General features: G+C 44.2%; 1 protein-coding gene across 4 annotated transcripts in view; it reads left to right on the top strand.

Annotated features, from left to right (window-relative positions):
• The window catches only part of pepd (peptidase D), a 101490-nt gene that overhangs the window by 60562 nt on the left and 14542 nt on the right, over positions 1-26386 (top strand). For all 4 annotated transcript variants that reach the window (XM_069901985.1, XM_069901984.1, XM_069901983.1 and 1 more), the window contains exons 7-12: positions 2273-2317; positions 8383-8458; positions 13976-14022; positions 21353-21421; positions 23429-23506; positions 25505-25653. In XM_069901985.1, coding sequence (XP_069758086.1) covers positions 2273-2317; positions 8383-8458; positions 13976-14022; positions 21353-21421; positions 23429-23506; positions 25505-25653 — 464 coding nt within the window. The remainder of the gene's footprint in view (positions 1-2272; positions 2318-8382; positions 8459-13975; positions 14023-21352; positions 21422-23428; positions 23507-25504; positions 25654-26386) is intronic.

Here is a 26386-nt window from a genome sequence, read left to right as displayed (position 1 = left end):
GGTAATGCTGCAAAAGTACCTAGTACTGGTGAGGCCGCATCTGGAGTACTGCATACAGTTCTGGTCTCCTTACTTGAGGAAGGATGTACTGGCTTTGGCAGTGGTGCGGAAAATGTTCACCAGCTTGATTCCAGGGATGAAGGTGTTGGCCAATGAGGAGAGATTGAGTTGCCTGAGACGGTACCAACTGGAATTTAGAAGTATGAGAAGGAATCTTATAGAAGCATAAAATGATGAAAGGCATAGATGAGATTGAGGTAGGTAAGTTGTTTCCATTGGTCGGGAGAGACTTGACTAGGGGATATAGCCTCAAGATTCAGGGTAGTAAATTTAGGACAGAGACGAGGAGGAACTGCTTTTCTCAGAGGGTGGTGAATCTGAAATTTGCTGCCCCTTGAAGCAGTGGAGGTGACCTCAGTAAATATATTTAAGATAAAATTGCAAGATTTCTACATAGCAAGGGAATTAAGGAAGGTAGATGGATTGAGTACATCATCGTATCAGCCATGATCACATTGAATGGAGAAGCAGGCTCGATGGGTCAGATGGACTACTCCTGCTCCAATTTCTTATGTTAAGTGATAGGTTCCAGAAATACAAGCCTTTGGGAATATCTCTGGGAGGATAACTGCAGCAGAAAGTTTTCACACCTGATGAGCATGCTTAATATGCATGTTAAATCGCAGACAGTGTGGATGGTATGGTTGTGTGCAGAATTAATTCTTTGAAACATTTCAGCTCCCTATCCTTGAGGGTTAAAAATAACCATGTGCTGCAAATGTATTTCAGGAGAAAGAGAAAGCAATCCATTTATATCTTGCAGAATGCACCAGAGTCTGACTTGCAGCAGATCCTGTCATATACACTATCTAAAAATCAATGAGCTCTCAGAAGGCCGATTATATTTACACAGAGATAATAAAATATAATTAGACTAGGAACCTTTGTGTGGAAAGATTAACCAGACTGGCAGAAAAATTGGACTTTGTGAATTTCTTTTTTATTGACTGCTAATCCTTTGCACTTTTACGCTCTCTGAAATTAGATTTCAACTGGGTTCAAAGTGCAGCTGTGAGCTCTTAATGAGGCCAGTGATGACTTTGCTTCTGAGGTGAACTGCTGCTCCTCGAGCCATCATTGCCTTCCTGTGTATAATCAGACCCTGGCTTTCCTCCTTCAAGGCTCCATATTTCCTTTGAGGCCATTCACCCCATTGTGCTAATTTTAGCCTAAAGTTATCCTGTTTCCCCACCAATTTTTACTGCCATTTCACCCCACTGACTTCCAGATCTTACCACTCCCCGATATACCAGGGACCATTTGCTGTGACCATTTAACCTGTCTTTGGGATAGGGAAGAAACTGGAGCACTTGTGGGAATCCCATGTGGTCACAAGGAGAACATGCAAACTCCACAAAAGGAGTGGGGATACAATGGCTCTGTTTGTATTTACCAATGCCTTGCATAATCCAACCCAATCTGCTAACTTCCCAAGTGTGTGGTTTATTTTAATTGGGTTAAAGCATGGACTTGCTCCCTTGGGAAGAGCTGGCACCTTTGCCTGTTCTATACTTTCCCTGGCCAATCAGAAGACAACTGACTTGTGCTTCTCAAGCACACATCACCAACTCTGGGCACACCAGGGCCTTTCCCAGAAAGTGAAGCTCTTTTTGTAGTCCTTGCACATGGAACAGGTCCCACGGGGCAGAGCAAGCAGTGAGGCAATGACCACACCACTTGGTGTAATGTATGGTTTTTTTTTTAAATTTTTTATTTTTCACACCATAAATCACATTAGCCATGATATACACTTTTTCTTTTTCACACATTTACAGTGACTTTTTCTCCCCCCGGTGTAATGTATGGTTAAGGGAAAAACCCTATTCAGTAGCAGCTAGGTCCACTACAGAGCGAGATGGCACCTCCAACAAGGCAGCTCTCCCACTGCTGGTGTTGGAAATGATGGCTGAGTCTTCAAGCTCTTGGGGCTTGAATCCAGGATCATTTGTTTATAGACCCAACACGAAGTTGAAAACTTATTGACTGACTCCAATGAGAATTTGAAGGTTAACCCTGCTGGGAATGGGTGAGATGAGGAGCTGTCATGCTTTCTGACCTGACAGCTGAGGTGACCACTCTGCCCATGCATCATCCTTTCAGCTCAGTCTTTCAACTATTGCTGGTGTATTGGAGGGAGGTGAGTTGAATAAAAGGAAGTGAAGACCAGAGCACTCTGTACACAGATGTCAGTGAAATCTCTTCTCTTCTCCAGGTTTAACGTGAATAATACTTTGCTTCACCCAGAGATCGCCGAGTGGTGAGTATCTCTGTACAACCATGTCAGGCAGCGCCTACCCACACCTTGCCTCACCACAAAGCAACAACTTCAGTCTCTGACCACCATTTTAACTGCGCAGAGCAAAGATTCTCCATGACTTCCTGCCCTCACCATATCTGGGGTTTAACCTTCAAGTGCATAGGCCTACAGTATCTATTCATCTTCCAGGTATTGGCACCTGATGCCAGTTGGAGAAAGGATTAGTGTTTTGGGAAAAAAAATAATTATTTGTATCATTTCAGGGAAAAAATGAATAAAACTAATCAAATATTCATATCCAATTATACAAAAAACTTTTACATTTTTTTCTCCCCAACACCCCCTCCCACCCAAAAGAAAGAAAAGAAAACATCTACCATTTAATATACAATAATACCAGCATATACTATCATTAATTATTATTAAAATTTCTGATTAAGAGGAGTGGATAAGATAGAAGAGGTGGATGAAAAATTATTCATAAAATCCACGTGTGGTTTCTAAATTTTGACTCGATTCCTTAAGCTATATGTAATTTTTTTGCAATGTTATACAATTCCGCATCTCACTATCTTTCTTTGGCTTGGCTTCACGGACGAAGATTTATGGAGGGGGTAAAAAGTCCACGTCAGCTGCAGGCTCGTTTGTGGCTGACAAATCCGATGCGGGACAGGCAGACACGGTTGCAGCGGTTGCAGGGGAAAATTGGTTGGTTGGTGTTGGGTTTTTCCTCCTTTGCCTTTTGTCAGTGAGGTGGGCTCTGCGGTCTTCTTCAAAGGAGGTTGCTGCCCGCCAAACTGTGAGGCGCCAAGATGCACGGTTTGAGGCGTTATCAGCCCACTGGCGGTGGTCAATGTGGCAGGCACCAAGAGATTTCTTTAGGCAGTCCTTGTACCTTTTCTTTGGTGCACCTCTGTCACGGTGGCCAGTGGAGAGCTCGCCATATAACACGATCTTGGGAAGGCGATGGTCCTCCATTCTGGAGACGTGACCCATCCAGCGCAGCTGGATCTTCAGCAGCGTGGACTATATATATATATTTATATATTTGTAAATTCTTTGTTTGTTTCAATCTTCTTCAGCATGATGCTGAACCAAGCCATGAAAGACCTCAACAATGAAGACGCTGTTTACATCCGGTACCGCACGGATGGCAGTCTCTTCAATCTGAGGCGCCTGAAAGCTCACACCAAGACACAAGAGCAACTTGTCCGTGAACTACTCTTTGCAGACGATGCCGCTTTAGTTGCCCATTAAGAGCCAGCTCTTCAGCGCTTGACGTCCTGTTTTGCGGAAACTGCCAAAATGTTTGGCCTGGAAGTCAGCCTGAAGAAAACTGAGGTCCTCCATCAGCCAGCTCCCCACCATGACTACCAGCCCCCCCCACATCTCCATTGGGCACACAAAACTCAAAACGGTCAACCAGTTTACCTATCTCGGCTGCACCATTTCATCAGATGCAAGGATCGACAACGAGATAGACAACAGACTCGCCAAGGCAAATAGCGCCTTTGGAAGACTACACAAAAGAGTCTGGAAAAACAACCAACTGAAAAACCTCACAAAGATAAGCGTATACAGAGCCATTGTCATACCCACACTCCTGTTCGGCTCCGAATCATAGGTCCTCTACCGGCATCACCTACGGCTCCTAGAACGCTTCCACCAGCGTTGTCTCCACTCCATCCTCAACATTCATTGGAGCGACTTCATGCCTAACATCGAAGTACTCGAGATGGCAGAGGCCGACAGCATCGAACCCATGCTGTTGAAGATCCAACTGCGCTGGGTTGGTCTCGTCTCCAGAATGGAGGACCATTGCCTTCCCAAGATCGTGTTATATGGCGAGCTCTCCACTGGCCATCGTGTCAGAGGTGCACCAAAGAAGAGGTACAAGGACTGCCTAAAGAAAGCTCTTGGTGCCTGCCACATTGACCACCGCCAGTGGGCTGATATCGCCTCAAACCGTGCATCTTGGCACCTCACAGTTCAGCGGGCAGCAACCTCCTTTGAAGAAGACTGCAGAGCCCACCTCACTGACAAAAGACAAAGGAAAAAAAACCCAACACCCAACCCCAACCAACCAATTTTCCCCTGCAACCGTGTCTGCCTGTCCCGCAACGGACTTGTCAGCCACAAACGAGCCTGCAGCTGACGTGAACTTTACCCCTCCATAAATCTTCGTCCGCGAAGCCAAGCCAAAGATATATATATAGTGAGCATCTCACTATACCATCTAGTTAATAACACTTTATCATCTTTCCTTGATATCGCTATACATTTCTTTGCAGTTACTATCGCAAGACTTAGTTTTTCTTGATATTTATCCAATTTTAATTTTGTATCCTTTTCATATATATCTCCAAGTAAAAATATTCTTGGATCCTTTGGTATCTTTATCTTCATAATTTGTCCTAATATTAAACTCAGTTCATTCCAAAACCTTTCCAATTTTTCACAAGACCACACTGAATGCAAAAAAAGTCCCCATTTCTTTCGTACATCAAAAACACTTATTTGAGTAATGAGAATTATTTCCATTTAACTTGTATGAAGTATAATATAATTAATGAAGAAAATTATATTGAACCATTTGATATCTAACTTTTACTGTGTTCGCAACACTTGACATGATTTTGACCAAATCTTCTCCTCAAATTGTATTTTTAAATCTTTCTCCCATCATATTTTTGATTTATATAAATCTTTTTTCTTTGTCGTTTCTTGTAATTTTATTTACATGTCAGTAATAAATTTCTTAACAACAAATTATATCTTCAAATTAACCTTGTTAAGGGAGTCTCAAATCTGCTCCCAATCTCTTTATCAAATACACTTTTAATTGATAATATGCAAAAATTGTATTATGTATATTTATCTTTTAATTGATCAAAAATTTAAAAATATTCTTAAGTAAAACAATCGTTAATTCTCTGTATACCTTTACTATACCAATTGTCAATTAAAGAATTATTCAAAGTTAAGAAGTTAATTTTGTTTGAACAACATTTTTGGTAATTGATAATTGTTAATTCCTCATTATGAATTCTGTGCCATATTTTTAATATATTGCTTTAATACCGATAAATCTTTAGTTCCTTTAAACAACTATTCCATTTATATAAAATTTGCTCCGGAATAGTTTTACCAATTTTATTCATTTCTATTTGAACCCAAGCTGGTTTTTCACCCCTTTGCTAACAGGAGGGCAAAAACCTCAATTTTGCTGCTTTAAAATAATTCTTAAAATCTGGTAGTCTTAGTCCACCCTGATCAAATTTCCACATTAATTTTTCTAAACCAATTCTTGACAACTTACCTTTCCAAAGAAATTCACAAATTATTTTATTCAAACTTCGAAAAAAAGATTCTGGTACATGAATGGGCAATGACTGAAACAAATACTGCATTCTTGGAAAAATATCATTTTAACATGTTCACTTGTCCTATTAATGTTATTGGTAAGTCTTTCCATTTTTTCAAATCCTCTTCCAATTATTTTAACAATGGCAAATAATTTAACTTAAACAAATTATTTATATTTCTGTTAATTTTAATTCCTAAATATTTAATTGCTTCATTTTCCCATTTACACTTGGTCAATCTTTTACATTGAGAGTAATCCATATCCACCATGGGCATCACTTCAATTTTATCAACATTAACTTTATAACCTGATACTAACCCATACTCTTTTAATCTCTCATTCAACTTATTTAAAGATATTTCTGGTCTCGTTAAAAATACTATAACATCATCAGCAAATAAACTAATTTTCTGTTCCTTATTACCTACTTCAAATCCTTTAATTTCATTATCAGTTCTAATTACTTCTGCCAATGGCTCAATTGCTAATGCAAACACAAAAGGTGATAATGGACAACCTTGTCTAGAATTGGTGTTTATTTCTTGTGAAACATTCGTAGTGATTTTATTAGGATGCAAGAGGGAAGTTATCACATGGAGGAGAGATTCACAGGAGGCATGGTGAGAGTGAGCTTGCTTTGTGGAATGCCCAGGTGAAACATTGCTGGTTGAGTGAAATCAGTGGATTTTGTTCCTCGGAACTTGGTGCGTAAGATGGGGGAAGAATGAAGAGTGCTTGCACAGTCAAGGATGGCTCGTGTGTTGTGACCTTCACTATGAAGTTTGATTGGAAAATGTCCTGACACTCACACAGCCATTGACTTGGTACAGTTACATCGTTTCAAGAAAGTGGCAATGCAAGGTGGTGAAGAAGACGGTCAGGCATTGAGTACAGGAGCTGTTCTACTGTACAAGATGTAGGTGAGCGCACATTTGGGGTATTGTGTGTAGTTCTGAACACCGAACTACAGGAAAGATATCATTAATTTGGAAAAGATTCACCAGTATGTAACTGGGATAGGAGGATTTAATTATAAGGATAAGCTGGGACTTCTCCCTAGTGTAGGAATGTTGGCTGAGGAGAACCATGGAGATTTATAAATCAATGAGGGTCATGGATAAGGTAGTCTCTTTCCCAAAGTCGGTGACTAAAACTAGAGGGTGTCGATTTGAGGTGAGAGGGGTAAGATTTAAAAGGGACCTGAGGGGTGGTGGGTGTGTGGGCTGCCAGTGGAAGTGGAACAGGCAGGGACAATTGTAACCTTCAAAGGACATTTGGAGAGGTACTTGGAGAAGAAGTGTTGAGGGACATGAACGGGTTGCAGGCAGGTGGCACCTGAGGGACACAGGCAAGTTGCAGGAAAGAGGTACCCGAGGTATATGGACAGGTCATAAGAAGGTAGGAACAAGGGCAGGTCGAAGGCAGGAGACACCCAAGGGACACAAGAAGATCACAGGAAGGTAGGACCAGCTCCATCAGCCTGCTTCCATGCGGTAGAACTGACTCGTTGCCCTTCGCTCCCATCCTAATCATATTGATTAATCACTGACTCGTTTAATCATATTTCCCCTCATTCTTCACTATCCCGCCGTCTCGCCCTCCGGCGCCGTCTAATCCAACGTTTTCTCCCACAGGGAGTAGTTGAACCAAAAGATGTGTAGGCCCATAATTGGAGACTGGATGGTGGAATAGAGGGTCACAATGAGAGATTTAGATGAGGAAAGACAGGGAGCAGAAGCAAGGAGTGTACCAGATGGTCTGGGAATATCCTACATAGTTCTTACTCAATGTTAAAGTGGTTCACTGGTACACAATTCTGAGATTGGTAACAGCACCCAAGGATGTCTTTGGCACTTCCTACCTGCAGGAGCCATGCAGTTAGTCCTCTCTCCCTGGGACTCGTAGTTCTGTTCTCTAAATAATTCTGCTCTTCCCTTTATCTCTCTTCACCATCCCGAGAGGCCTTGCATTCTCTGATTCTTTTGCCAATCCCCATATGTTAGAGAGATGACGAAGAGGCAGCTCTTGAAGGGTGAACTGTAGCATGAGGGATGGTGTAAAGGAAGGAAGGGAGGAGGGAGTTGAAACAGAGTCTTGACAGTGAGGGGTTTATCTGCCAGAGAGGGAGAGGTGGAGGTTGTTTAAGTTCAGAGGTTGCGTGACTGGAGAATTATGAAGAGGGGAGAAGTGGCAACATGGTCTGTTGATGAAACCACAGGATGAATGGTGCCTGGGATCAGCAGGGTTTTGGATGAGCTCGTGCACTCTCCATGGAAGCAGATCACAGGGAGATGTTTTGTTGGCTATTGATGGATAGATGGAAAATAAATGAGCTGTTGGGAGTTGAAATTATGGCAGCAGATCTAGTATCCTGATACCATACTGAATTACCACGGAAGTAGTAGGTATTGAGAGATGGATATTGGGCTGTCACCCTTGGTGGAACAGGAAACCTACCAGGTCAAATCCCATTCCTCAACTCCACATTGACAAGTGCTCTACTGACAATACTTATCCTTCCCATTAAAAAAGACCATGCCTCATTGATCACTATAGGCCTTCTCCAACTGACCCCATTTTTGCTACACAGACCAGCCTTCTGTCAGAGTGCTTATACTGGGGAGGTTGTGATTCCAGGAGCTGGTAACACATAGTGACTATTTTTCCTTTCTCCTCTTCTCCACAAACCCCCTGGAAGCCGTGTATTAAAGACCGACATGGAATTGGAGCTCCTGCGCTACACCAATCGCATCTCCAGCGAGGCCCACAAGGAGGTGAGTGTCCAGAAAATGTTCCAATATTTCCATTGCTGAATCTCCTGTCTGTTCCTCATTCCTGGGCCCATTCTACAAATTCTTCTTTCCACTATCTCCATAGGCTTTATCACCCAGTCCCCAGCATTGGACACTGTACACCACCTGGGTTCAACCAGTGTTTTCTTTAATATCCAAATGCAAAATGTGTCAAATGCTGGAAATGCCCAGGTTTACCACGACCACATCCAACCACCTTCTAGGAGAAATATTTCCTCAAGGGAATTGTTCGTGTCTGTCTCCTATAGAGCAGCTCTGATTTTGGATCCTTCTGTTGGAGGTGATAGTTTTCAGGAAGTAAATGTGGAGCAATTGCTGATGAATGAGAACAACTCAAAAATGCTGGAGGAACTCGGTCACACGGCACCCACGGAGAACAGTTTGGGTCACGGCCCTTCATCGTGGATGCCAAAGGTTGGGGAACGCCCAAATAGAAAGGTGTGGGGGAAGGGAAAAGGAACGTGGACTTGCAGGTGAATGTGGTCACAGAAGTAAACAACGGGTTGAGGGTAGGAGGCGATTGGTAGGAAGTGATGAGTAGATGAGGGAGCCACAGAACGTTCGCTCTGGAAAGTGCAGAAGGGAAGTGTCTGGGAGCACCTTATAGGACATAATAGGTGGTGGAATTTGGGGAGAAGAATGTTGGATGCTTGGGTTGGTGGAGTAGTAGTTGTGGATGAGGGGAACCTATGTGTGCGGGAGGGGGAAGGGCAGGGCCAGATGTGAGGGTTATCAAGTTGTCTGTCCCTCTATATCCCCCCCTCCAGTCTTTGGCACCCGGTGCTGAACATCAACTGCCCTTTGCTCTCTGTTGATGTTGTGTGACCTGTTGAGTTCCTCCAGCAGGGAGGAATATTTGCCACGTTCTCTTGATAGAACATTGTGAATATGTTTCTCTGTGGCTCTTCTGCTGAGCCAACCTTTGACAGGAGAAGGGGAGGGTTCTGACTGCATTGAGCCGTCAGGCTGGTCCTGCGGATTTAGATGAGATTTTAGTGAAAAGCTTTTGCGCACCTTTCAAGGGCTGTCATAGAGTTACTACCTTGGGGGAAAATGGAGAGGAAAGTCAGTCCCCTTCAATGAAAGTGAGTAGTTGAGGATCACGTAGAATGTAGAACATTACAATACAGGCCCTCCAAATCTTAGTGTTGTGCTGACCAATGTTAACTCAACTCAATGCCCTTCACAACCATGACCCTCTTGCATCCATGTGCCTGTCGGAAGAGTCTTTTGAATGTCCCTATTGTATCAGCATCCACTGCCGGCAATGCATTCCAGGTACCCACCACCTTGTGTTTTTTTTTAAAAAAAAAACTCTTGCCTCTGACATCTCGAATGAATTTTCCTCCTCACTTTAAACAGAAGTCCTCTGGCATTTGCTGTTGCTTCCAGCATTTGATGACGTCAGATGACAAATAAAGAACTTGCTCCCTCTTGAATGGTTGTGTGAGCTCTCACCAGTGAGTGGCAGAGCTCTTTACAGAATTAATTTGCTGAGACTGTCAAGTGCATAGCTGACACACCAGCTATGTCTGACAGCAGCCATGGGCCCAGAGGGAAAGCCATTGCCTCTGGTGTTGGGGGGTGGAGCTCACCATCTGTAGAATGGTGGTATCTGGTCTGTCCAATGCAATGCATTAAACCTGGTGTTTAACTGTCAATATTCCATGAAGACTTGTGCCTTTAAGCTTTTGTTTATGTCCTGGGATTTGCTGTTATTGGGTCTGCTGTAATTGTATGACATCTCCATGGTCCATACTGGTCACACCAGCACTTTGTCCACACCAGCTGGTCAGATGTTTCTAACAGGAGGCATTGGATGCTGGGGAAACTGAAATTCAAGACTGAGGTCGAAAATTAGTGATTTGCATTGATTCCAAATTTCCCCAACGGTGTCTTTAATACTGACCCACTGCACAGATCCACCAGAAAAACATGATGTGGGCTTACACCAAATGCTGGAGAAACTCAGTGGGTCACGCATCATCCGTAAGAAGTAAAGGGTGACCTTCGTTTGGGGCCTGGGCTCAGGTCAGGAGTGACGTAGATGTGAGAACTGCAGATATTGAGAAGCTGGTCTCATGTTTCTGCTGTGGGGTTTTTAACCATCATCCCTGAATCTCTCCCCTACCCTCCAAGCATTTCTACATACCCGACCCACTTCACCCTTCCCACTGAAGCTGCCTCAGCCACCCCTGCTTACTGGAGCAGGTGTAGATGGAATGGGTGACAGATCAACCCTGACTCACCTGCTGTGATCCAGAAACAAGGAAGGGATCCAGTGTGTCCATTGTTGCCATGACAATTGCTTGAAAGAGCGCTCCACATGAACCTATCTTCTGTCCTTTCTCTAACTGAAATGTTTCCTTTTCAGGTGTTAATTGTCTTTTGAAAGTTCCTTTTGTTTCTGAATTAACTAATCCTTTCAGGCAGCAAACTCCAGGTCACTCTAACTTTTTTTTTTTTTTTTTTTTTTTAAATTTTTTTATTTTTCACACCATAAATCACATTAGCCATGATATACACTATTTCTTTTCACACATATACAGTGACTTTTTCTCCCCCCCCCCCTTTCCTCCCAAACCACCCCCCCACCCCCCCCTCTCATCCATTTTAGGTATACAATCTAGGTTGCATTAATCCAGTCAGACAATGTTGTCATTCAACAAAATTACACCAGAAATTCTACTGAGTCCATTCTTTTCTTTCCTTCTCCTTCTATCAACTTAGGTAATGTTTGTCCCCGGTAGGTTTTCGCTATTGTATTTAATGTAAGGCTCCTATACTTGTTCGAATATTTCAATATTATTTCTTAACCAATATGTTATTTTTTTTTCTAATGGAATACATTTATTCATTTAAATTTGGTAGTTTCTTCCTTTTAATTTGGTTATGTATTCCATTAATATTTAAAGACATATAGTTCAGCGTAGCCCTTTTATATTTTGTTTATCTTCTCTTTCCGTTTTTCCATCATTACCTTTCCTCCTTTTCCATTTCTGTTTTCTTATTTTCAACTCTTCATAAGACAACATTCCTACAACATCTAACATTTTCCTTATTCTCCTATTTCTATCTTATTTATCCCCAATCTCCCCTTCACCTCCTGAGTTGTCCTTTATCCCTTGTCGGACAACCACATCTCCCCTCTCCATTTGGATTTGCGAATCCACTCGCAAGCGTCAACTGATTGTGCAGTGACCGCTATTTCCCCCCACCCCGCCTCCCCCAGAAAAGATTTCACTTTTCATATGTCACAAAGGTCCCTCTTTTAATTCCCTCCTTATTCTCTCTATTCCATTACCTTCCCTTATTAATTCTTGTCTATACTATCTATATTTTCCTCTAAGTACAGATACATTCATGTATGCTCATTGTCTCTATTCACTCTTATACCTCTTTACCTGCATACATATCAATCGTGATCATTTTTACTCTCATTACCCGTCTTCTTCCCTCAGTCTATTTTTGTCTTTACCCACATACCTATCAGTCGTGATCATTTTAACTCTCATTACCCGTCTTCCTCCCTCAGTCTATTTTTGTAATTGTTCTGCAAATTTTCGTGCTTCTTCTGGATCCGAGAATAGTCTGTTTTGCTGTCCTGGAATAAATATTTTCAATACCGCTGGATGCTTTAGTATAAATTTATACCCTTTCTTCCATAAAATCGCCTTTGCTGTATTGAACTCTTTTCTCTTCTTTAGGAGTTCAAAACTTATATCTGGATAAATGAAGATTTTTTGCCCTTTATACTCCAGTGGTTTGTTGCCCTCTCTTACTTTTTCCATTGTCTTCTCCAGTACCTTTTCTCTTGTAGTATATCTTAGGAATTTTACTACAATAGATCTTGGTTTTTGTTGTGGTTGTGGTTTAGAGGCCAATACTCTATGTGCCCTTTCTATTTCCATTTCATGCTGTAGTTCTGGACATCCTAGGGTCTTAGGGATCCACTCTTTTATAAACTCCCTCATATTCTTGCCTTCTTCATCTTCCTTAAGGCCCACTATCTTTATGTTATTTCTTCTGTTATGGTTTTCCATTGTATCTATTTTTTGAGCTAGTAGTTCTTGTGTCTCTTTAGTTTTTTTATTAGATTTCTCCAATTTCTTTTTTAAGTCTTCTACCTCCATTTCTGCTGCTACTGCCCGCTCTTCCATCTTGTCCATTTTTTTTCCCATTTCTGTTAAGGTCATCTCCATTTTAATTATTTTCTCCTCTGTGTTGTTTATTCTTTTTCTTAAATCCTTAAATTCCTGTGTTTGCCATTCTTTAAATGATTCCATGTATCCTCTAATAAGAGCAAGTATATCCTTTACCTTGCCTCTCTTTTCTTCTTCTATTTCACCATACTCTTCCTCTTCTTCTTCCTCTGAGTTGACCATCTGTTGTTTCTTTGTTGCCCTTTCCTCCTCTTCTATCTTGTTTCTATTGTCTTCTGTGGTCTCTTCTTGCTGCAGGTGTTCTGCAGCTGTCGTTGCCGGCTGTGGAGATCGACTCCCCAGCTGGTCCCCCCTCCCGTCGGTGTGTTTTTTTTCATTCGCATCGCGCATGCGCGAAGTTTCGCGCATGCGCGGTTGCGCACTTTTGCTCGGCTCTGCGAGCCATTTTTGTAGTCCATTATTTACCGACCTGAGGGAGCGGGTTTCTCTCTCCGCAGCGGGCCTCTTCGGACAGGTAAGGCCTTCACCTTTTTCCTCCTTTGTCTTCTCTTCCTCTCTTCTTACCGTTGCTTTCGACTTTTCTTTTTTTGTCGCCATCTTCTTTCCACCTTTATACTCACTTTTCTGTAACTTTTATTTCTGTGCCTTTGTGTTTTCTCTTGTTTTTCCCGACTTTTCTGGAGAGGGCTGGAGTTCACCGTCCGGCCACTACTCCATCGCGTGACTCCTCTCTCCAGGTCACTCTAACTTGTTAAAAACAAAACACCTCCCCTCTTTATTTCAGGAGTTGCCCCCAGACAATCAGCCTTGCAGGCGTCCATTATTTAAGTTTGTTGAATGTGAATTCCATCCACTGTCTCTGAAATCATTCAGAGTTGGGGAGAAATTAAATAGTGCAGCCTGCTTCCTTCTGCCTGGGTTCAATATTTAATAAACTTCCCAGAGTGCTGCTTGTAAAAGAGCAATATTTACTTTGCCACAGATTTACCAGTCCTTCACCTTGGTTTGTGATCTTGCTATGTGTAGAATTAGAATTTGCACTTGTGCATCTTTGCAAAGTAATGTATTGATCACAGCATCTCAGAAATTCTTGAGAGCTTGAAAGAGAGCCCTAATGCTCGCTCTTAAAAGGAAGATTATTGATACTTCTGACCACTGGTGTGGGTGGTGATTGGCTCTTGGAAACCACTCCAGTAAGCACAAAAAGAGACCTGAGTAAGCCTGTTAAAGATTTTATCTTTGTTGCAGAACTGCGGTGAAATCTGGCGGGAAGCACTGATTTACACTTGTTTTATTTTCTCCCTCGGTCTCCCAGGTGATGAAGGCGGTGCGCGTGGAAATGAAGGAATACGAATTGGAAAGGTCAGGGCCTCTCTCTGTTCTCAGCATATTAAATCATCTTGATGTGCCTGGTGTGGGACTCCAGTTACAAGCTGCCAGTAGGAAGATAGTTTTACTACTGTCATCTGGTTTTATATAGCCTGCTGGTAGCTGAAGCCAGTTACTACTGCATATCCCTCACTTTAATCTCTTGCTGATTCAGAATTTCCCCCAATGCTGTCTATAATACTGACCCAATGCACAGACCTACCAGTTAACAACATGGCAGTGAGAACTGGATACTGTATAGATATTGAGAGTTTTGGGTTGTGGTTCTGCAGTGGAATCTGTGCTATCATCTCTGTATTTCCCCTCAGACACTAGATTTTTCATTTCTACACCTCCCCTCTGCCCTCCCTCAACCTTCTTTCCCCTCACCCCCACCCTGAACCTTCCTCAGCCATCCCTGCACGGTGAAGCCTGCCCACACTTGTGCATCTACTGAAGTGGAGCGGTTTTGGCTCAGCACAGACAGGCCCTTCGGCCCACGTGTCTGCACCAAACCTTATGCCAAATTAAACCAAAACTCTGCTGCCTGCACGTGATCCATATCTTGTCACTCCCTACATATTCATGTGTCTGTTAAGAAGTCTATAAACATGACTATTGTATCTGCTTCCACCACTACTCCAGGCAGCCTGTTTCAGGCACTCATTGTTCATGTCAGGGGTAGGGTAGTGGGTGCCTGGAATGTATTAAAGTAAAAACACAGTTATGCTAGAGGAACTCGGCAGTCTTGCAGCATCCGTAGGCGGTAAAAAATATTTATAACTGACTTTTTGGGCCTGACCCCTTCTTCAAGGTATTAGTAAAAAGCAGGCTTAATTAAAGGCCAGGGAGAAGGAAAGAAATGGCAGGGGAGGAGTAAAGACCAAAGGTGTTAATTTGATATGCCTAAGAGGACAGGAGAGAAGATGGTTGAGAATTGATTGAGGGGGTGGGTGTTAGCTCTGTGATGGCAGAGCTGGGGAAAGGAGGCAGAGGAGGGAAAAGAGAGAGACTGAGCTAGAGGAAAGGAGAGATGGGGGAGAAGGTTGTAATTGTCCTTATTTTGACCACTTCCTCTGGCAGCTCGTTCCATAGATCTGCCATTTCTGGGTGAAAATTGTGCTCCTTGGGTCCCCTTTAAATCTTACCCCCTCACTCTACCTCTTTAAATGTACCCTCTAGTTTTAGATTCCCCTGCCCTTGGGAAAAGACTGCAACCTTATCTATGCCACTCATGATTTTAAAGACCTCTATAAAGGTTTCTTCTTGGCCTCTTGCACTTCAGGGAGGAAAGCCACAGCCTATCCAGTCTCTCCTTATAGCTCAAACCCTCCAGTCCCTATAAAATCCTTGAGAATCTTTTCTGCACCTTCTCCATCTGAATTACACTCTTCCTATGGCTGGGTGATTTGAACTGCAGATAATGTTCCAAGTCTGGTCTTGCCACCATTTTGTACAGCAGTAACATTATGTCCCAACTCCTACCCTCAATGCCCTGACTGATGAAGGCAAACATTCCACATGTCTCCTCACCACCCTGTATACCCATGTCACCACTTTTGTGAATGGTTCTCTTTTACCCTCACTGTCTCTGTTCTATGGCACTCCCCTGCACCCTGTCATTTACCGACACCTACCCTGGCTGAGCTTCCCAAAAGGTATCACTTACCATGTTTATTTCCTGAGTGAATTGCAGTGTATTAATTAGCTCCATGCTGGAGTCCCTGCTCTCTGGGTCGGATAGGTCAACTCCATAGATGTGATGTGGAGCCAGGGCCTGCTTCTGTGTTGCTATGACTACAAGAATCCTGATCAACATTATCCCTTTTACAGACATCAACAGTCCAAGTTCATTTACTGGGTGTTTGTGGGACTTTGCTTTCTGTTGCATCTATCTATAAAACAAATGGGGGATGTTTCAGTCTCAGTTCATTACTAGATCCTGAAGATGGAAAAAAAATGGAAACTTTCTCTTGATTTGCCTGGAATGTTGAGCCACATTGTACTTGCCTGGTATATGCTGTGCTGTGCACACAAATCCTTGTGCACCCAGTTCCAAGAGTGATGAGGCACTCTTCAATTTTCTCAGTCTGTGTTTGAGCCTTTGTCTTTCACTTGTACCAATATAATCTCTAAGTGTTATTCTTTGTACTGCTTGTTAACACGTGATTCATTTGGTAATGAATAATTTGCTAATTAGAAGTCAGTGTAGATGGAATCACTCACATTGGTGAGGAGGGCTTTCCATTTCACAAGTGTGAGCTTGGGGTGGACTTGCCTAACCATGAATTGTAGCTTGTTTCACTGATGAAGTGACTGCATTATTGGCGTTTACACTCATTAGGAAATTCCATAAAATATTCCAGGTTCACTGTAGAATAAAATAAATGTAAAAATGGAACCCAAAAGCCAGAGGTGCATATGCTGGAAAATAGAAATTGCTGGAGACATGCTCAGGGTGTGGACAACTGTGGAGAAATGGTTCACCATCCAGGTCCGGGTGGATGCTCTTTGTCCACACGTGTTGCCTGAGCATTTCCAACACTGTCGGTGGAAGGAAAATAATTCTCCCAGGTCATGATTTTTAAAGCTTTTAAATTGTGTGGAATCTGTTTCCTGTCCTTTGAGCAGGATATATTTAAAGCAGAGTTTGCAAGGTTCTTGATTAATAAGGTTGCCAGTAGGGAGAAGGCAGGAGAATGGGAATAAGAGGGAGGAAAATGGCAGAGCAGACTCGATGGGCTGAATGGCCTAAATGTGCTTCGACTTCTTGTGATGCATTCTGAAGTGGGCACGGTGAGAGTTGGGAAACAATGGTCTGAGACTTAACAGTGAGAATCCAATGGATGCAGGGAAAATAGAGATCTATGGGTGTGAGGTAGGGAGGGTTTAGAGTGTCGAGTAGGTTTGTATAGTCCAGCACAACATCGTGGGCCAAAGGGCAGTACTGTGCTGTAATGTTCTATGTCATAATGTTGTTGGCAGATGAACTTATTTGATTGAATGTATGAAGCTCACTGAGTTCAACACAGCCTAATTAAACTGCAGTCATTATAGTTGCCAGAGTTTGATTCTTTTAAATGTTGATTAACATCTTATCATTACTAATGTCTAATTAGCCTCTTGAATTGTTCTTCATTTGTTCTGGGTACTGGACAGAGAAGAGTTCTATGCAGGCATCTTCATAGAAATAATTAGATCCTTGAGAACTTTAAACCTTTAGCTTGCTAGTAAATGATATTTCTATACCATTACACTGGGAGTAACTGTCATTCTGCTCAATGACAAGTCACTGCACTGACAAATGTGTTCATTAAATCTCTTCCAAGTAGATTATTTTTTGAGAGCTGCCACTCATCTGTTGGTGATGATTGGAGGTGATGGAAAGACCTTTGTGTGTCAGGCTCAGTGTATGTGTATAGGCTCTTGTTGAAGGATGTCACTTTCTGGCACCTGCATCTTGAACATTTATCTCCTGAATGTGGCTGTCTTCACAAAACTCTGAGGATCCAAGAAAGATCTAACATGGAGAAAATTGCCTTGGGTTACCCCTGCTGTCGTGTCCCTGTGGGTTTCTTGGGGCATCCCTTGCTGTGTCAGTGTGTTTGAGAAGCACTCTGCTATCTGGAGGGTATTGATGGGCATGTGGGGTTACATCAGTGGAGATGGTGGGCCAAGCTCTCTCTCTGTTCTGGATGACTAATTTCTCAGCTGATCTGGAGAATGAAATGTTGATGCTGTGAGACTGGAGAATCAGCAGGCCTCCAAAGTAACGTTGGAGAGAGATGGGGACGGGGAGGAGCAATGATAAAAAAGCTTGTTTTATTTTAATAACAATCCAGCTCGTGGGTCCCCTGAATTTTGCCCAACAGTTTGAACATTGAAGTTACCTTCTGAGAACTCATCGAGTGCAGGGTGGAGATTTGTGTTGACTGAGAGGATGTGGAGCATCCAGTGTAATGATTGAGATAATGAATGTCAGACCCTCTGCCTTATCTGTGTCCCTGCTATCAATGTGTGTGGTTCATGGAAACCTGTGCAATTGGTCCCTCTGGGATTAATTACTCTGCTCTATATGCCTCTAAGTGTTGAGTGCTGTAAACAGTCATCCTAACCCTGGGATATTTCCTCCACTCTGCCTGCATCAGTTGATGTTGTTTTAGTTTAAGGTTGCTCCATTTTTTCTATTTTTTACACTTTTATTAAAATGACTAATGAAGTGCTGAGATCTTACAAGCCTCTTTGTTCTCCTTTTTCAACATCACCAACCATCTCAATCCATTCAGGCATGTTGGGTACACTGTACAGACCCCAGTTCGACATCACCAGTGGTATCGATACAGGCAGTGTTGGGACTCTGTACAGACCCCAGTTCGACATCACCAGTGGTATCAGTACAGGCAGTGATGGGACATGTACAGACCCCAGTTCTACACACCAGTGGTTGTGGTACTGGCAGTGTTGGGACATGTACAGACCCCAGTTCTACATACCAGTGGTTGTGGTGCAGGCAGTGTTGGGGACACTGTACAGACCCCAGTTCTACACACCAACAGCCTCTGTCACTAGAGGCAGTGTTAGGAGCCCAAACCTGTGCACAGTAGTAATCTGTATGCAGTACGCCAGATACCTCACGAGGGCCCTGGTGTAAATGAAGCTAAACCTCCTGGCCTTTTTATTCCGATCTCTCTCACAATAAAGGATAATATTTGGTTAGTCTTTCTGATTGGCAAGAGTTTCTGTCCCCTAATCTTCTGTGAGTCTATCTCTGGGACACTCCAATCATTTGACGTTTTCTTCCTACTTAACCTTCCCAGAGTTGAAGCAAGGTATTGACAGTGCAATTCCCTCTGTAGATACTGCTGAGCCCTTCCACTGGCTTGTTTTTCACCTGCATGTATCTCCTTGTTTCCTCTTAACAAATGGTGATGAGTTTGTTGTCATACACATTGTTCTATGTACATATGCACCAAAATTCTTTCTTGTTGCAGCTGAGCAGGTATTTGGTTTTTATAAAAAACACAACTTAAAAAAAAACTAGCAACAATAGTAAACTTAATTAATTTAAAGAGACAATAAATACACAAAAATATATTAAATATTAAACATCCCCTTTCAACCATAAGCATGGTCTTTCTTTCAAGTTGTTTGCCTAGAATTATGAGACATTAGGCCTCAGTGTCTCCCCTTCCCCCCGGGTGGGCCTCTGCTCATTGCATCTTGCCCAGCAGGAATAGATGCATATACACCTAGCCTCTATCTCTTGTAGACCAGCTAATCTTTTATCCGGCCAATAGAGGGAGATTTTGACAGCACAGAATCAGGCCTTTCAGCCCAGCATGTTGACTGAGTTGTCTCCCCAAGCCAGTCCTGATTGCCCGTATCGCTATGAACCATTCCTATCCTGCACCTGTCGAGATATAATTTGAGTGCTACAGTTGTTCCCATCTCTGCAGCTTTCTCTAGCAACTCATTTCACAGACTCACCACCCTCAGTGGGAAGAAGGCACTCCTTATTGTGGCCCTCCCACCTTCAGCTTTCTGCAGAAACCTTTGTGGCTCCTTGCAGCTTGTCTCTCAGTTCCACCTCATACACTGCAAGGCACTGCTTCAACTGACTCCAGTCACCTGGTCAGTTTCCCTTTCACAAAACTAGGTTCACTTTGCCTGATTCTGATTTTACTACATTCACAGCATCTGCAGATTTTAGTGCTTCACTGACTTTTCCTGATTACTTTGACTTTCTTTAAGCGCCATTTTATAAAATGCTAAATATAAGGGTAACCCTGTGAGAGGAGTTAAGGCAGCCGTCCTTTGATTTCCTCCTTTGTGTTTCTGCTTTCCTACATGAATAAAGGAATAATTGTCTATCTTCCTGCCACTGGAACCTACCCCAAATTCAGGGAATATTGGGGAAGAGAGCCAAGTGCACAAGCTACTTGGAACCATAGAATACTGCTGTGCAGAAACAGGCCCTTCAGCCCATCTAGTTTGTGATAATCTTAGTCCCATTGACCTGCACCTGAACCACTCTCAACCATATACCTGTCCAAATTTCTTTTAAATGTCAAAATTGAGCCTGCATTCACCACTTCAGCTGGCAGCTTGTTCCACACTCTCTGTAAGAAGATTCCCAAATGTTACTTTTAAACATCTCATCATTCACCCTTAACCCATGTCGTCTTGTTCTCATCTCACCTAATCTCAATGGAAAAAACATTTTGCGTACCTCTATCAAATCTATGCTCCAGAAAATAAAGTCCTCTCCTGTTTAACCTTTCCCAGTAACTCAGTTCCTCTAGACCTGGTAACAAATCTCCTCTGCACTCTTTCAATCTTATTTACATCTTTCCTGTAGTTAAGACTCTGGGATGAAGTCTGTCAGGATGGGAGAACAGCTCTGAAAATATCCCTGACCCTTTCATCCTTTATCAATGGATAGCTGCTACTTGCATCCCCTATCCCCTATATGGACAGATGTCATTCAACTGCCCGTCAGCTACCCAGACATGCATCCTGCAGATCAGCACTCCCTCTGTCCTTTTTAGTACTAGGATGAAGCTCTTCTTTGTGTTTTTAAATCCAGCATTGTCCTGTACAATCATTCTTTCCTCCTGGTTATTTTTTTTTAGATTTCTTTGTTAGTTTAACACACTGTTTGACTTTTGACAATTTGGATGTGGTCACTGAGGAATCCCTCAAGATGTCAGCACCAGGCAACAGCCTCTTTCACACAAGACGGTGAAGGTTTGAGCCTCGGGTCTGCCTTCTGCATTAGCAATGTTTGAATAGGAAGGTCTGGGTAAGGAGGTGCAGAGTTTACTTTGGTTTCTGAGAGCATGATGGTTGAATTCATGTTGATGCTGAATGAAGGGAATGATCCTGGGAGATTTCTCAGAGGAATTTCACTGTGAACCATTGCTGGGCTGGACCGGGGTGGAGGGGATAAGGAAGAGGAACAGAGACCAGGTAATACCCTGTCTGCAGAGTCTTGATCCTGGGTTGGCTTCATTGGACTGAGATGGGAATCTCCAGTATTCCCTACCTGGAAGGATACAGGTGATTCTGGGCCAGGCTGCTAGATTTTTGAGGGGGGGGGGTCCTCTCAGGATGATGGAGCCATCTTCTGGTCCTTTCCTAACATGTGCTTTGAGAACATTGCTGAACCTGCTCTGGGTTGGGTTTCTGACCAGGGTATATGGTGGGAGGTGCCTGAAGATAGGGTTAGTGACACAGGCACCTTTAACCTGAGCCTCCCCAGCCCTGCCCTGTGTACATTATGGTGGATGTGGGGAAATTGCTGATAATTTGTTCTTTCCTGCAGCCTGTTCCAACACTACTGCTACACCAGAGGAGGGATGCGCCACACTTCCTACACCTGCATCTGTGGCAGGTAGGCATCAGGCTGTGGCTGGTACTCCAGCTCCCACACTTCATAACACATCTGTCCACTCTGAGGGAGATGGGGAGGGGCTGAGCAACGAGGTGGAAATGGGAGTGCCGAGAGACTGAGGTGGAGGGAGGAGGGACAGCAGAGAGAGAATGGTGTGGGGAGCACTGAGGGAGGGTGGGGTTGGGGAGCGCTGGGGGGACGGGGAATATTGGGGGCGGTTTGGGGAACATTGTGGGGGTGGAGAATGCAGAGGCGGGGTATGGGGAGTGTCAAGGGAGGGGGAGTGGGGAGCACCAATGGGGAGAGTGCCAAGGGATGGTGGGATGGGAGGGGGATGGAGGGAGTGCTAAGGAAGGGTGGGGTGGAGAGTGCTAATGGAGGGGGGAATGTTTGGATAGGGAGGGTGCATGCTGAGCCATAATGGTGGTCCTTTGGCGCCCCCAGGTGTTTCTCCAGTTTGATTCCAAGCATTTGGAAATAATTGAAAAACCCAAATGCTGAAGATGATGGACAGAAAAAGAGATAATAAATATAAAAGTATTTGCAGTTGTAGTTAGTGAATGAAAACAAAGTAGTGTTTCAGTAGTGCAGATAGATATCAAGGTAGTCCTGGAGAAGTTTTTGATTCGAGTTAGGGGAGTATGGGTAGGTGCAAGAGCCTAATAAGCATTGGGAAAACAAAACTGTTCCTGAACCTTGAGAAATGAACACAGGAAATGCTTCTGAGAGGATGAGACCAGGATTGCTGTGAGGATAAGTTTATGTATAAAGTCTCCTGATTAATAAATTAATACGAAAGTTAGAACAAGTGAATGGAACATAAAAGATGTGAGATTTGGGCACTTGGAGGACAAAACTGTACAATAAAGAGGTGAAGGATGAGCCTCGCAGATCAGGCTGTGCTAATGAAGCAGGGAACAACTTGACCCTGTTTACTGGCTGCATGAACTTGCTGATGGGATTGGCCATTGGGGCTGATATTGGAAGAAACATCTTCAATCTCAGCTGGTGAATCTCTGGAGTCTACCCAAGAGCTTATGAGGGCTCAGCCACTGCCTATTCAAAAGGCACGTTGATGGATGTTTAATGTTGTGAATGAAGGGAGACTGATCAGCTTTGATATTGAATTGTGATACAGATTGGAGGGGGCTCAAGATGCTGTTCTGCACTGATGGCTTTGTATGTAATGTAGGGATCCCACTTGATTAGAAGTAGTTTTGGATAGTATCAACATTGGTGATGAGTTGGAAAAGAGGCCCTTGGTGTCTGATTCTGAGAGGGTGATGCAGTTCCTGTGTTTCAGGAGGGTGTGGGTCAAAGTGTTTACACTCTCTGGGCTTGAGATGGTTCAGACATTGGTATTCTTGGAGAACCGGAGGATCAGAGCCAGCACCACCAGGCTGAGGAGCTGCACCTTCCCACGGGCAGTGAGAATTCTGAATGACTAAAGGAACTGCTCACTAACCACACGAGACACTCGTATTTCACGAAGCAAAATTGATTGATTTATTTATTCATATAGATTAAATACGTCCTGCAAATGTTGTTTGTATGTAAGTTATGTCTGGTCGTATGTCTGCCTGTTTTGCACCGAGGACCAGAGAACGCTGTTTCCTCGCATTGTACTTGTCCTGCATGTGTATTATTTGTCTCTACCTACGTTATCTGGTTTTGTGTCTGCATGTTTCGCACCGAGGATCAAAGAACGCTGTTTCCTCGGGTTGTACTTGTAGAATCAGATGACAATAAACTTGAGGTGGGTGTGAATGATGACAGGGCAACCTTGAAGTGACAGGTTTTAACAGGGTCTGGGACAACACTGGTCTCCGTTAACACCTCATCAATGTTCTCTGCTGTGGTAGATTTTTGCTGTTCATTGTTTGGCTGCTGCTCCCTATGTTAGCAGAGGGAACGCTGGAAGAGTGTAGAGAGTGGAAACACATCCCGTGTTGCATTAACGCAGATGCATCTACGCACTGTGCTCACTGTCTTGTGTTTCTCTGGCAGTGGGACGAATTCCTCGGTCCTGCATTATGGCCATGCTGGGGCTCCCAATGACAAGACCATCAAGAATGGAGACATGTGGTAAGAGATTCCTAGATTGTAGTCCTGAAACCCTTGCTCTCCCCTGCTCCCTCGTCAACACTCCCCTCCCTCTTTTGTTCACTCCTCCACTCCCCCTACTGTCCATCCAGCTCTAGGTGGGCAGACTTCTGGGTATCTCGTGACAACAGAAGTTACTGCCACAGGGGGGCAGTGGTGAGCTGTGAGTGAGATGGGTTTGCAGTAATGATGAATGGAACTAGATCACTGTCTCCTGCACCCATGACCCTGCCCTGTTATGACAGCTGTGACCTACAGCCCTAGCCTGCCCCTCAGGATCATCCTTGCCACCAAGCCCTCGCTGATAGCACCCTGTGTCCAGGTCAAAGGTGGGTAGGATAGCACACACAATGATGTCATAAATCAGGAGATTTAACCACTCCACCCCCATCTACAGAGCAAGCTGTAAACAGCTGCCAGCCCACCCTTCAGTTAGCCTGAGATGGACTCATCTGGCATCTGCTCCTCTGGGCTCTGGCCTCAGGCTGGTTGGGTGGCAGCTGGAGGGAGCCTGAGGTCAGGGTGCCCCAAGACAAGGAGTGACCTTCAACCTGACCCTGGAGCGGTGGGCAACTGTAAGTTCTGATCAGCCTGTTGGGTGATGGGAGAGGCAAGCTGGAGAGGAGGTGAGCTGTGGTGAACAGTTGTCGCCCGGTTCAGCAGCATTCCAGTGGCAGGAATCTGAGAGGGAAAACACGTTCTCAGCTCCTTCTTCTGAGAACTGGGAGTGGCCTTGGACCAGGACAATAACTGGTTAGACTGCAACCACTGTCGCCGGCTCGTCCCACACCCGCAGCCCATCTTCACTCCCACATCCTGATACCATCTTGACGCTCCAGACTCTTTCCATCTCCAGTACTGTGTCGGCACGATGACCGGTACCACTATGACTGGCTCCAGGTGCTCTCCAGTACTGTAGAGACATGGTACCGCGGTACCACTGTGACTGGCTCCAGACGCGCTCAGTCTCTGGTACAGCATCGGCAGAGTGACTGGGACCCCTGTGATTCACTCCACACACTCTCCAGCATTGTCTGGTACATTGTGACTGGAGCTCCCGTGACTGGCTCCAGACCCTCTCCGTCTCCAGCTCTGGGTTGGGGTGTGAGAGGCGCTGTTGGCTGTGAGTGAATTAAAGATATTGAGGGGTGAGGGGAGAAAGGGGCAGAATTTGGCTATCCAGCTGTGATTGGTGAATGGTCTATTGCTGCTTCATCTGTCCACACTCCAATGAGAACAGTCCTAGGCAACTCAATCTCTCCTCATCAGCTACCCACCCTCATTTCCAGAATCAACCTGGTGAACCTCCTTTGCACTGCCTCCAAAACTAGTCTATCCTTTCTCAAGTACAGAAACCAGAACTGCATATAGTACTTCAGTAGCGACCTCACCTGTAAACTGTATGGTTGAAGCAGAACCTCCCTGCTCTTCAATCCCTCCAGCAATGAAGGCCAACATCCCACCTACTGCACCTGCATACGAATTGTTTGCAAGTCCCAGGTCTCTGCATAACAGCATGCTAGTCTTTTACTTAATTAATAGTCATTTACACCTGCAGCTGACGTGGACATTTACCCCCTCCTTAAATCTTCGTCCGCGAAGCCAAGCCAAAGAAGAAAGAAGTCATTTACAGTTTTTGCATCCAAAGTGATGACCTCACAGACTTGGGCATATTGTAGTGCAGTATGGTTAAATATGAGGTTGTCCACTTTGGGAAATGATGTGCAGAGATCTGGGTGTCCTTGTACATTGGAATCTGAAAGAGAACCTACAGTGCCGGGAGTGTAGGTTGGGAATCCTGGCAATAATCCCTGCCAGGATTATTTCAGGGGCAGTGTGGGGGGAGTTTCACTGTTTCTCACCAGTTCTGTCTGGATTTGGTGAGTGTTTGGATCTTGGTCTCTCAGATTGTGATATTTGGGTAAATTCCAGGGCTCTACTGCCTTTTTTTTGTGTCAGTCTGCTGGTCTTTACTTCCAGCCTCTTCGACATGGGTGGAGAGTACTACTGCTATGGCTCTGACATCACCTGCTCGTTTCCAGCCAATGGCCGATTCACTCTTGACCAGCGCAACATCTATCAAGCTGTGCTGAAAGCTTCGCGGGCTGTGATGAGTGCGATTAGACCAGGTTTGGTGACTTCTCGCTAATGCTTTCCCCTCCCATTGGCTGTTTGTCCCCTCTTTGCATCTCTCCCCCCTCCCCCTGTCTGTATCTTCCCACCCTTTCTTCTGTGGATCTGTATTTCCTCCCCATCCCCTTCGCCCCTCCCTGGCCTTTGGTCTGTATCTTCCTCAATCCCTGAATCTCCATCCCCCCTCCCCCCCCCCCAACTTTCCCTGTCTGGTTTTTGGTTTCTCTCTCTCTCTCTCTCCCTCCCCCCCACCCCCCCTCCACTTTAATAGCTGGTATTTATAGATTGAGCATTTTTAAGTTCCCAAATCCTCTTCATCTTAGCAATTTTAAGCCCAGGAGGAGGCATTCAGCCTTTTGTATTTGCTGGCTGTAGAGGGGCTCATGTTGGGTTAACCCCACTCAGTAGCCCTGCAGGAGTAAATTCTTTGTGGATGTGCAGGGTTTGAATCGCAGTGAGAGTAAACAGACAACATGGGCTGTTCTGATGATGAGTTTTCTGTCCAACTCCCCTTGACCTTTGACTTTGCCTATGGTCATTATGCAAGGGGTCCTTGCTCTGCCCTGACCTCCTGTGGAATAATGGTGAAACATTCTGTCGGCTGTAATTATTTCCTTCACTAAGAGTGCAAGGCCCCCCCCACCCCCCCCCCCCCCTCTATCTCCACCATAGCCAGACCATCTGCACACCTTCAAACAGTCTCAGGCTTTGTCTCCACCTGGGTTTGCC

The sequence above is a fragment of the Narcine bancroftii genome, chromosome 10, assembly GCF_036971445.1.
Source record: "Narcine bancroftii isolate sNarBan1 chromosome 10, sNarBan1.hap1, whole genome shotgun sequence".
NCBI lineage: Eukaryota > Metazoa > Chordata > Chondrichthyes > Torpediniformes > Narcinidae > Narcine > Narcine bancroftii.
The sequence above is the reverse complement of the archived record's forward strand: the minus strand, read 5'-3'. Positions and strand labels throughout refer to the sequence as shown.